An 11,771-nucleotide genomic window follows, 5' to 3' on the forward strand; every position below is an offset into this window, starting at 1 on the left:
GTGGGTAGAGGCCCAGCTCTGGGTGGTTGGTGTGTCGCGGTTTTCTGTTTTTTTGTTGTGGTGGTGGTCATTGTCATTGTCGCTGTTGTTTTTCCTTGAGATCAAAGACCTATGACAGGAGCGTCAAAGCGGCTGGTCAGGTAGTCTTGGAGGCCACTGCTGTCCCGGCCACAGCCTTTGATGCCAGTCCTATTGCAGGGCTTGGGCGAGCAGGAGCTGCGGTGGTCACCGGCGAGATCAAGCGCGAGGAGAAGGAGGACGAAGAGAACACTTCGGTGGCGGACAACTCGGAGGAGGAGAAGAAGGAGCTGAAGGGCCCCCGCACGCGGACCAGGTGCCAGCCCGCCCCGCCCCGCCCCTTGCCGCCCCCGCAGGACGCTCCGCGCACACGCACTCGGCCGCGCACACACACTCGGCAGCGCACACGCACTCGGTCCACGCGAGGGTCGCGGGCCGCGCCCGCCCCCTCCTCACTGTCTCCCTTGGCCCCCGGCCCGCCTCCCCCGTAGCCCAGACGAGGACGAGGACGACCTTCTCCCCCCAGAGCAGAAGGCCGAGCGGGAGAAGGAGCGCCGGGTGGCCAATAACGCCCGCGAGCGGCTGCGGGTCCGGGACATCAATGAGGCATTTAAGGAGCTGGGGCGCATGTGCCAGCTGCACCTCAACAGTGAGAAGCCCCAGACCAAACTGCTCATCCTGCACCAGGCCGTGTCGGTCATCCTCAACCTGGAGCAGCAAGTGCGAGGTCAGTGGGGCGCGGCCACCAGCGCCCAGCGCGCCGCCCCCTCCCGCGCTCCGCCCTTGCTCGCTCTCCCTTCCTGGCGCCAGCCCTCCCTCCGCAGTGACTTCCTAACCACTCTCGCTTCCTGGAGCCACCCCCTGCAGCCAGCCCCCTGTTCCCTGCAAGGACCTTCCCCCTGCTGACCAGGTCCAGCCCTGGGATGGGAGGGTCGGACTCTGGGACTCGGGTAGTGCAGACCTGGCTATTTTGCTCATGGCTGTCTCCTTAGCCCAGGGGCCACAGCCCACCCAACCCCCTCCTCAGGAAGCCTAGAGCCTAGCTCTCAGGGCCAGCGTGCCCTGGAGCCCGGAGGCCAAGCTGGCATCTAAACCACTCCTGGCCATTTGGCTTAAGCAGATGAGTCCTTGACCCCACTCCTCTGGCTCAGTTTCCCTGTCTGCAGGGGGGCGGCCACCAGGGCTGGGTGAGGAAGGTGAAGGCCCATCCCATTCCCAGTGGCCCAGTGCCCACTGCTGCTGGCAGCTGCTTCCCTAACCTCTTCTGCTCCTGTGTGGCCCTGTTAACCCTTTCTTTCCTGCAGCACTGTCGCTTGGACCGGAGCCAGAGTCCCGGCCCGGCCACTGTCCCCTCAGCTCTGAGTTTCCACGTCTCCATGGCGGTGTGCACGTCCTGCCCACGTGCCCAAGCCCACCTCTCTGCTCTCTGCCTCTTGCTGTCCCCTCCACCCCAGCCCTGCGTCCTCTGCTCCCCACTGGTGGCCCCTCCTCACCTCGCACTTGCTGCCCAACCCCAGGATGGCCGTGGCTGCAGCCCAGAGCCTTTCCTCTCCCCAAGCCTGCCAGGCCTGTGGGAAGAAAGGGACCGGGGCTTGCCAGCCTCTGGTTCAGTTTGGTCTGCGCGCTTGTCCTGGCCCCAGGCCGCTGCCTCCCGAGGGATCCACCCAGGCCCCGGGAGGCAGGGGGCAGGGAGGCAGGGAGTGGGGGAGGGCAGCCCTCCCCCAGAGGAGCAAGAAAGGCCTCTCCAGGAGCCCTGGTCAGATTCAGGCTCCGTGCTTGTGATGTCGGTGGGCCGCGCCTTCCTCTGTGTTCGTCTCAGCCAGTCAGAGCAGCAGGGTTCATGGGTGATTGGCACCCACTGTCCTAAGAAGGAAACCAAGGCGTGGGAAGTGAGGTCTTGGGTCCAGACCACACAGCGCGCTGGGTCTGGGCCAGGACTGCACCCTGGCAGGTGGTCATCTGGTCTGCTCCAGACTCTGGCCTGGCCAGGGGCTCAGTGCTGAGCCTGGTGCCCTCTGGCCCAGGAACTTGGAACCCCTGCTTCACCCAGAGGCAGCTCCTTCGAAGGGCTCAGAGCTGAGGGCCCCTCCGGCCCAGCCTGGGGCAGCCAGAGTCCACCAAGGGAACACGCGCATCTCAGGGGCTTTTTGGAGTGGGGGGATCTCAGGGTGAACTGTTTCGCTTCCCATGGGCCTGACCCCCTGGCCAGGCGATGCTGTGCTAGTGCGCCGTCACCCGGCAGGCACTGCTCTTGTGGGAAGGTCGTCGTCTTGGGAGGAGCGGCCAGGAGGGGTGGTGGAGTAGCCAGGGTTCAGTGTCCTCAGCTGGGAAGCCAGGGCCTCCCGTCATGTTGGTAGCTGGGGACAGTCAGGCCTTGGTCCTTCTCCACACACAGCCTAGACTCTAGTTGGGTCTGAGGGGCACAGCCACAAGCCTCCGAGGTCACACCCCTGTGGGTGTGAATACACTCTCCTCCACCACCACCAGCCATCACCCACATGCCGTCCCACACTAGCTGTTACCACACGAACACCGTCACCCTCAGCTACACCAGCATCGTCACCCTCACAGCTGTGCACCAATAGCCTTTGCCTGCCTTGTACCTACACCAGATGTCACCTGCGCTAGGCCAGCACTGGCCTGTCACGCGCACACACAGCCAGCTGCACCCTCTCCACACCTGGCCCTACCCGGCCTGCCCAGGCTGGACACTAATAGAGGCCCCGGTGCTGTGACCCAGCAGTACAGAAGAGGTGCTGTCCTTGGAGGAGAAGGACCTGAGGGACCGGGAGAGGCGCATGGCCAATAACGCGCGGGAGCGGGTGCGTGTGCGGGACATTAACGAGGCCTTCCGGGAGCTGGGGCGCATGTGCCAGCTGCACCTCAAGTCGGACAAGGCGCAGACCAAGCTGCTCATCCTGCAGCAGGCCGTGCAGGTCATCCTGGGCCTGGAGCAGCAGGTGCGAGGTAGGACCCCAGGCCGGCCTCCCCCCCTGCAGACCTGGGTCCTGGGCAGGTCTGGGCCCACGGCCCTCCTGTGGCCGCAGCAGGACCCTGCCGTCCCTGACACCTGGACTCCTGGTCTCGGCAGCCCCTGCACCCCCGACAGCCCTCTCACCCAGGAGACAGAGGCGTGCAGGCCCTGCCCACCCCTGCAGTGCTCGTGGCCCTCTGGGGACCCTCTTCCCACAGCCCTCTCCCTCTCCCCAGAGCGGAACCTGAACCCCAAGGCGGCTTGCCTGAAGCGGCGAGAGGAGGAGAAGGTGTCAGGCGTTGTCGGAGACCCCCAGATGGTGCTCTCAGGCGCCCACCCTGGCTTGAGCGAGGCCCACAACCCTGCCGGGCACATGTGAGGATGGCCCCGCTGGACGAGGGACCAGCTCACTCTCCTGCTCTAGGATTGGGGTGCATGGAGCAACACTGCCACCCTTGAGCCAGGAGCACCCACCGGGCTCTGAAGGGGGTGCCTGGTGGCCCTGCCTGCTCCACCGCCGGCTGCCCACCTCCCTGCTGCGGATCCAGAAATCCATCTTGGCTCCGTGACGGGCCACAGGAGCATTGGTGGGGGGCTTGAGCGAAACCAGAAAGCAAGCAACAAAATACACTTTGTCAGAAAGAAGAAAATTATGCCTTAACTATGTAAAACGTGGAAGAACCGAAACTCTTCACTCCGTCGAGGGTGATGCTGTGCAAACCTGGCTTGTTCTTCAGAAGCCACCAGCAAATCGTGCCTAAGCATAATATTTTTTTTAAGGAAAATAAAAAAGAACATTAGTTATGAGATTTTTTTAATGTAGAAGAAAATTAGTAAGGAGGATGCCTTCTGTCTTTTTTTTTAAGCTTTTTTTTGGCATATGTTTTGTAAGCATTTTTTTTTTTTTTTTTTTTTTTTTGGTATAAAAGTCTTGTCTCGCTGTTTCTAGACGTGAGCAGTGCCTTTCATGATCAACCAGATTATTAAAAGTCCTATCAAGACCAGCGTCGACCTGCGGTTCACCTCCCCACACCCTCTGGCAGCTGTGCTCAGCAGGGCTCCCTCCACCTCTCTTCCTCAGGGTGGCTCACAAGGCTCTCCCCACCTGCCTTATCCCCAAGGCTCGTGCTGTCTCCCTGGGGACCCAGCACATCTTTAAAATAAGGGGTTCTATGTGGGGGGTGCTGGGGTTGAACCCAGAGCCTTATGCGTGCAAGCCCATATCCATGTACCTGCAACTGAGCCATGTCCCCAGCTTGAAACGGGGTTCTTTGGGACTGATGACATCTTGCATGGAGGCCACAGCCCAGGAGGATGGTGTTGGCAGCCACAGCTTGTTCTCTGGGTTGGCAGAGGGGCTGCTGCCTGGGAGTCTGGAACAGGACAAGCTCCCTCCCCGCTTTGGCCCTTGGCCACATTACAAATGGCCACCCTGGTGTGGACAGATGGCCGGAGCTTATCCAGGAGTCTGCTATGGCTGCGCCAGCTTCCCTCAACCCAATGCTGTGTAGTGAGGCGCAGGAGGGTTCCTGTGCCCAAGAAAGTCACCCTGGGGCCCACCTGCCTCCTGGTCACTCACCCAGGCTCACCATGCACTGTTTCTTGGTCTCCTGTCAGCAGCTGGGGAAACCAGTTGGTCCTGGCTGGCATGGGACTGTCCCGGGTCCAAAACAGCATCTCGGCCCCCACAGTCCCAGATGTGTCACTTGTCCAACCATGGGGTAACCTCCTGCACAGCCCTTCTGGAACCCAGTTGTCTGCATTCTGCACTCCAGCATCCTGGGTACCCCCAATTGCTCCTGAGACCGCTGGGGACCTGGGCCCCAGGGCAAGGCCTGGAGACCCAAGGGCACAGGGGTGGTCTAGTGGCCTGGCTTTGGGAACTCCTGTGCGCCTTGGTGACTTGGGAGCTCCCTCATGGGAAGCCAGCCTCGGTTTACCCTTTATTTGCCTCTAGTCCTGCCCATGGGTCCAGTGGGCAGTGGCTGAGGAGACCCTGAGGTCTCGTCCGATTTCCAAGCTGAGATTAGCCCAGCATGAGAGGAAACACCATGGTGGGAGGGGAAGGTCCACTGCTACAGGTGAGAGCCTCAGCATAAGGGGATTTTATACCAGGTGTTGAGCCAGGTGTGATCAACCACTCAGCCCCAGCCCTTTTAGACCAAGTTGCTAAGGCTGGTTTTGAACTTGCATCCTCCTGCCTCAGTCCCGCAAGCTGCTGGGATGACAGGTGTGCACTTCTAGAATACCTGGCAGAACAACTGGGTTTTAAAAAAAAAATTTTAGGAGCTGGGATTGTGGCTCAGTGGTACAGCACCTGCCTAGCATGTGTGAGGCACATGTTTAATTCTCAGCACCGCATAGAAATAAATGAATAAAGTGGGGGTCCATCAACAACTAAAATATTTTTAAGGAAAACAAATTTATAGCCCAGCTACTCTGGAGGCTGAGGCAGGAGGATCCCAAGTTGGAGGGTTGGAGGTCATCCTGGGGACCCTATTTCAAAATAAAAAATAAAACAGGCTGGGGACACAGCTCAGTGGCAGAGCACTTGCCCTGGGCCCAGTACCACGAAAAACATTGTTTTTTGGCTCAGTTGGCTAGATTGAGATTTTTAAAGGATCCTGTCTGGAGTGGATTTGGAGCCCTGTCCTGTTCATAACACCTCTGATGTTGGCCATCCTGGGTCTGTCCAGTGTGATGTGCTGACAGGGGAGAAGGGGTCAGGGGGGTTGGCCTTGAACCCTTGGTGCCCCTGACGCCTACCCCAAAAGACAGCAGCTTGCCCAGTGGTCCAGTGCTTGTATACCACTGACCCCCCAGGGAACAGCTGCATCCAAAGCTCTGCAGGGGAGGTGGGAACCTGCACTGGAAAGGAGATTTGGTATCGGGTGCTGGGCTCCCAGAGGGGCTCCGAGCTGAGGATGCGAGTTGCAGAACTCCTGTCTGCCTGTACTGTTGCAGCTGGCTTCTCAGGGGGACCCCTGCCTCTAGCCTCGACCTGTCTGCTGCTGAAACTGTGGGCATGCTCCAGGCATGGTGGCACACGCCTGTGATCCCAGCTACCCAGGAGGCTGTGGCAGGATTGGAAATTTGAGATCAGCCTGGCTACTTAACAAGACCTGTCTCAAAATAAAAAGCTGGGAATGTTGCTCAGTGACAGGGGCCTGACTAGCATGTGTGAGTCTCCAGGTTCAATCATCAGTGCTGGAAGAAAAGGTGGGCTTTGCCATTTCCCCTAAAGCCCCTGAGGGGCCTTTACCACTTCTTCAGAACTACAGGCTAAGCCGCTCCAGGAGGCGGGGCTGTAGCGGAGGCTTGTTGGGGCCCTGCGCCAGACTCCTCCGCCTTCCGCTCTCACTGGGGCTCCTGCTGTCTGTGCCCTTCACCGCTGAACTTGACCCGACCCCTTGAAAGGGGTGGCCCCGGGGGCCAGCCATTCGGAGCCTCCTGCCCTCTCAGAGGCAGCAGTGGCGCCAGGAGCGGCCGGGGAACTGAGTGAGCCCGGTCTTCACGCCGCTGGAGAGCATCCAGGGTTGCAAATGAGAATCACTAGGGTGAGGGCAGGGCCATTCTTCTCGGGACTGGGCTCTTCTCTGGTGTGCAAGACGCTGAGCAGCTCTGTGCCTCCACTCACTCCAGACCAGGGCACCCCCATCGTGACAGCCACCAGTGTCCCCAGACATGGCCCGGAGTCCTCTTGGGACAGAACTGCCTCTGGAGTGAGACTGCTGCCTTCAGGCTTCCTCGTTCAGCAGAGCCAGGCGGAGCGATGCAGGCCTTCAAGAACTGCTGGGTCGGACCGCCGCAGAGCACCCGGCCTGACCCTGCTCCCTCCTTCAGCCAGCACCCTCCCCGTTCCCTCAACAGGCCTCATGCCGGCCTCTACACCTCACCAAAGACACAGTCTTATTCAAGGGCTTCCGAATCCTAAACACCCCAAACCCCAGGGCAGTCACGTCCACACTGTGGCAGAGCCTCTGGTACGTTGGCCTGAGGCAGAGGCAGGACCCCGACCGCCAGGGCAGAGCAGGCCAAACCACGGGGTCACTGCCAAACCACCAGGCCCCAAGAGGCAGAGAGCCGGGTCCTCTAGCCTTTCTCCCATTCTATCCAGGTGCTGGGCTTCCTGGAGGAGGCGGGGCTTGGTGACGAGAGCCAGGTTCGGCGGCGGGTCCCCCTTCCTCGGGGGTGTGCGTGCACGAGGTGGGGCTGGAAGGCGGGGGTTACTGAGCACCCTGGCCGGGCCGGGCTCTGGAGGCCACTGGAGGCAGGGGCGCAAGGCCGGGAGGCTGACGACGAGGAGCACCGGCCGGCTTCGGCTGCGAGGGCCCGAGACTTCCCTGTGCTGCGGGAAGGAAGGCTCCCAGCGCCCTCCAGCCACACCCGCGGCCGGGCGGCTCGGCCGGAGAGCGCTGCCTCGCAGGCACGGGCTCAGGCTCACTCCGCACCTCCGCAACAAAGACAGAAAACCTGCGAAAGACTTCCCTCGGGCCTCGAGGCAACAAGTGGATGGGCCCTTGGGGCTCTGGGAGGCACGGCCACTCAGCCACAGTCCCTCCCACGGCGAGTCAATGACGACCCCTCCCGCCTGCGAGTGGGTTCAGTGCCCGCCCTCCTGGGCGCGCCTCTTCCCCGTCGGGTCTGTTTCCGACGCTGTTAAGTCACAGGCAGATGCTGCGGGGCACAAAGTCACCGTTCGGTCGCTGCAGGGCACACTGGAGCCGCAGGCGGCTGCGCAGCAGGAACCCCAACCGCTCGGGGGAGCTCGACCGCCCCCGGCCACGTGGACCTAAAGCCCCGCCCGCCGCGGTCCACCTACCGACGCTCCCCGGAAGTGGCTGCGAATGCCTTCCGGGCCTGCGCGCGCAGCGGTCCGGCGAAGGGCGGCCAGGTCTTGGCGCATGCGCGCCGTGGGACACGGTGACCCTGAGCGTGCGGAGTGGTAGCGATGCTGTCCAGGTTCCTGGGCCCGCGCTACCTCCAGCTGGCCAAGAACTGGTGAGGACGCCGCCCGCCGGGGCCCGGACCCCGGCCGTGCCGGCGGCCGAGGGCAGACCGACCCCGGACGGGTGGACCACCCGCCTCCGCCCGCGGCCGAGCCGCAGCCCGCCTCGCTTGCCCCCGGCCGCGGCGCCCCGGGGCGGAACCCGCCTGTCTGCTCGTATTCCTTTTTTCGGCACCGTGGCTGCACCCCAAGGCCTGGCGCACGCTGGGCAAGTCGCCCCACCACTGAGCCGCACCCCAGCCCTTTTTGCGTGTTATTGAGACAGGGTCTTGCCAAGTTTCCCGGGCTGGCCTCGGACGTGCTTCCTCCTGCCCTTTAGATGCTTTTTAATAATGCATGGAACCCACAAGTGCACCTAGCCCTGATCCCGTGTGGGAGGTGGGCAGGGTTGGGGTGACTCCCATGGGAGCCGGGATGGGGCTGAGCGTTTGGCCAGCAGCCTCAGCGGTCAGCTGGGGTGTTAAAAAGCAAGGGTTCTTTCCTGTGAGGGTGTTGGGGCCTTTAACAGCTGGACCGCTGAGACTGCTGCGTGTTGGAAGGCCATCCTGGCATCAGGCTGAGGGCCCAGCCTTTCATCTCTCTGGTACAACTGTCCTATTTCCTGTGCTTGGTCAGAGTGACAACCATGCCTCCTTCACGGTCTTGTTCACTCAGTATGCATTTATTGAGTACCTACTGTGTGCTGACATTCTATTAGGTCGGCAAGGAAAAGTAAAGAATTGAGAAGGGCTGGGGTTGTGGCTCAGTGGTAGAGCGCTTGCCTGGCATGTGTGAGGCGCGGGGTTCAATCCTCAGCACTGCATGAAAATAAAGATCTACAGCTAAAAATTTTAAAAAATAAATAAAAGAATTGAGATCTAAGCCAGGCGCGGTGGCACACACCTGCGATCCCAGCGACTTGGGAAGCTAAGGCAGGAGGGTCACAGGTTTGAGGCCAACCTTAGCAACTTGAGAAGACCCTCTCTCAAAATAAAAAATAAGGGCTGGGGATGTAGCTCAGTGGACGAGCACCCCTGGGTTTAATCCCCAGTGCAGTAAAAGAAACAAGATCTGTGGTGTAGGCAGACCTAAAATAGTCAGGTGGAGGAGGAAGGGGCTGCAGCCCGTCTCACTGGCCTTTGGCTTTGAGAGGCCAGGAAGCAGGTGTCCACTGGAGGGGTCGTGTCTAACACAGGACATGGAGGGTTTCTGGTTACTGAGTTACACACTCGCCAAGCCCTGATGTGTTGATCTGAGAAGGGGGAGGAGGATTTGCGGGATGGTCAGCATGGCTACCTTCTTTGTGTCCTTCCTCCTTGCTGGTGGAGGTCAGGTTCATGGACTCCTTCTGCACTGTGCAGGTCCATGGGGTCCTAGGGTTAAGTGAAGCCAGTCAACTCAGCAAAAGAAAAAGGCTGCTGTGAGATTATAACAGTTGCACTGAGGAGGAAAGAGTCCCACCATTCCGTGGCCCTGCTGGGGCCCATGGCTGCTGCAATCTGATTCTGTTGAGATGGACAGTGAGCTGTGAGCCCTAAATGGCGGGGTTGTCTCAGTGAGGCAGCCTGGGGCAAGGGGTGTCTATGTGTGGGTTGTTCATCCCTCTCTGACATCCCAGGCATGAGGCTTAGTGTGACCCATAGACATGGGGCTTGGGTTCAGACCACCAATGGGACAGACCTGCTGTAGTTATCCACTGCTGCGTGACAAATGGCTCCCAAGGTTAGCTGCTTCCCACGGCAGTGTTGAGTGTGGCGCAGTCTCTGCAGGACAGGCACTCGGGCACCGCCGTGCCAAGCCCGTGCTCATCTGATGGTCTGCTGCTGCAGTCCCTCTTCCAGGCTCTCCCCTGTGGCTGCTGGCAGGAATCAGTTCCTGTGGCCTCTGGGAGGTGACTGGACAGCCAGCCTCGCCCAGTCGGTGGGATGGGGAGTGTGGGCACTCATGGTGAAGCCACGGCTTATTACATCTGAAATCTCAGAAGTGGTGCACACACCTTCTGTTCCTTGGAAGTGCCTCCTGGGTCTGTTCTGTGAGGGCAGGAGCATGTGGGTCTGGCCGACAGTCCTCCTCTTCTCGGGGACCACAGGACACAAGCACAGCCCTGGGAACCCGTAGGCACATGCTGCACTGGCCCAGAGTATGTCCTTGGAATGCCAGGGCTCCGAACCTCCCTGGCTGTGTGTCCTCAGGGAAGCGACTCCCCGCTCCGTGGCTTGGTCTCCCTCCCTGAGAAACAGTGGCTGAGATCATTGGGTCTCCCTCAGTCCTGCTAAGATGCAGGCCAGTGAGCGAGCAGCTGCCTGCTCAAGGTGTCTGCCTTCAAGAAGCACCTGTTGCCGTGGTGGTTGCCATCTTGGTTTTCAGCAGCAGCATTCTCCAGATGAACCCTTGCGTGTCATTGGTTTGACCCTGCCATGCTGTACACGTGCATCAGTACAGCACCTTGTTACAATTATGATCTGTCTGGGGTGCCAGGGTTGCTTGATGTTGAGCACTTCCTGGTGTGTGCGAGGCCCAGACTCCATCCCCAGCAGCGCATGCACATGCCTGAGGTGGACTCTCGCTGTGAAAGCAGATAGGGTGGGGTGGTCGATGAGGCAGGGGTCCCCAGGGCCACTCCGATGCACAGTTCTCTCTGCAGCTCCAGCATGGCTCTTGGCATGACGCGCTCATGGCTAGGGGAGCTGCTCCCTGCCAAGGCCTCCTGACGGCTGGCAGGCAGCAGGTCTGGTGCTCTTGAGGACCCGGGCTTGTCTTCCTCCTCTCCCTCCTGGGGGGCCCTCAGCTCTGGGCAGAGCTGGCCCATGGGGTGCTTGACAGACGGTGGCTTGGGGTCAGAGGTGCCCATGGTTGGTCCCAGGGGAGAGTCTGAGGCAGGGCCTAATGGCCACTCTTCTCACAGGATGCCCACAGCCAGCACGTGGGGCGCTGTGGGCACTGTGGGGCTGGTGTGGGCCACAGACTGGCGGCTGATTCTGGACTGGGTGCCTTACATCAACGGCAAGTTCAAGAAGGAAGACTAGCTAAGCTGGCCCTCCGTGGACCCCTCTGGTGAGTCATGGCCAGGGTGTTCAGACCTCAGCCTAGTGGCACTGGGTGGGTGGACTAAGTGGCTGCTGGAGGGTAAAGTGGGGTTGTCCTGGAGAGCCTGCAGGAGGGCAGAGCTTGGACACTTCTGCCTGGTGGCCCAGCTGGGGGTGGGGGGTGCCCTCAGAACTCAACAGCCCCCAGCAATCTGGAACTGGACAGTGGTTGCCCAGTCTGGGGCAGGGTGGGAGGCCCCTCTTTACAGATGGGGAGGTTAAGGCTGGACTTCTGGATGGGCTGTTCATGTCCACTGTGCTGACCACTTTGATTTTGTCATGGCCTGTTGCACATGTGACAGTCCTGTGTCACAGGTCCACGTCACAGATGCAGACTGAGTGCCAAGGTTATGCAGCCAATATGAACCTGGGCCATAAAGCCCAGAACCACCTTCCATTTCACTATGTCTGGTGGCTGGTGTCCCTGGCCACTCACCCTGCCTTGTCCCCATCCCCAGGTGTATGTCCAGAGCAGCCCAAGCCCAGAGGATGGATGCAAGGACTCACCTCGTGGCTGGAGGGTCATCAGCCTGCTCTGCGGACTACTCTGCCTGGGTCTCGGTCATGCTGTGACTCAGTTCCCCGACTGAAGTCCCCGAGGCCTGCCTGACCATGGCTTCTTCCAACTCCATAATTTTGCAAATCTAGGAGGCTTATCCAATGACTGGCAGAAATTGTCTGAATACTTAAAATATTTAAATATTCA

At 60.3% G+C, this 11,771-nt stretch overlaps 2 protein-coding genes across 8 annotated transcripts in view; both read left to right on the forward strand.

Annotated features, from left to right (window-relative positions):
- Positions 1–3,996, forward strand: part of Tcf3 (transcription factor 3) — a 30,227-nt gene extending 26,231 nt beyond the window's left edge. For 2 of the 7 annotated variants that reach the window (XM_027952681.2, XM_027952682.3), the window contains 3 exons: positions 199–334; positions 510–745; positions 3,229–3,996. In XM_027952681.2, the coding sequence (XP_027808482.2) occupies positions 199–334; positions 510–745; positions 3,229–3,371 (515 nt within the window). In that variant the 3' untranslated portion in view covers positions 3,372–3,996. Of the gene's footprint in view, positions 1–198; positions 335–509; positions 746–2,758; positions 2,986–3,228 lie in introns of those variants that run through there. The other 5 variants (XM_027952678.2, XM_027952679.2, XM_027952680.3 and 2 more) reach the window with 5 other exon arrangements.
- Positions 3,997–7,858: 3,862 nt separating this feature from the next.
- Positions 7,859–11,771, forward strand: Uqcr11 (ubiquinol-cytochrome c reductase, complex III subunit XI). Its single transcript, XM_027952718.2, has 3 exons — positions 7,859–7,993; positions 10,885–11,033; positions 11,524–11,771. Exons 1-2 carry the CDS (start codon positions 7,944–7,946, stop codon positions 11,003–11,005), a joined length of 171 nt encoding a protein of 56 aa, XP_027808519.1. The 5' UTR covers positions 7,859–7,943; the 3' UTR covers positions 11,006–11,033; positions 11,524–11,771.

The sequence above is a fragment of the Marmota flaviventris genome, chromosome 1 (genome assembly GCF_047511675.1).
Source record: "Marmota flaviventris isolate mMarFla1 chromosome 1, mMarFla1.hap1, whole genome shotgun sequence".
In the NCBI taxonomy this organism is placed as follows: Eukaryota; Metazoa; Chordata; class Mammalia; order Rodentia; family Sciuridae; genus Marmota; species Marmota flaviventris.

Bases quoted from the DNA above. Each gene is read 5' to 3' on its own strand.
- Uqcr11 (XM_027952718.2), top strand. From the start codon at position 7,944: ATGCTGTCCAGGTTCCTGGGCCCGCGCTACCTCCAGCTGGCCAAGAAC. The intron at 7,994-10,884 runs GTGAGGACGCCG...CTCTTCTCACAG, and splicing joins CTCCAGCTGGCCAAGAACTG to GATGCCCACAGCCAGCACGT.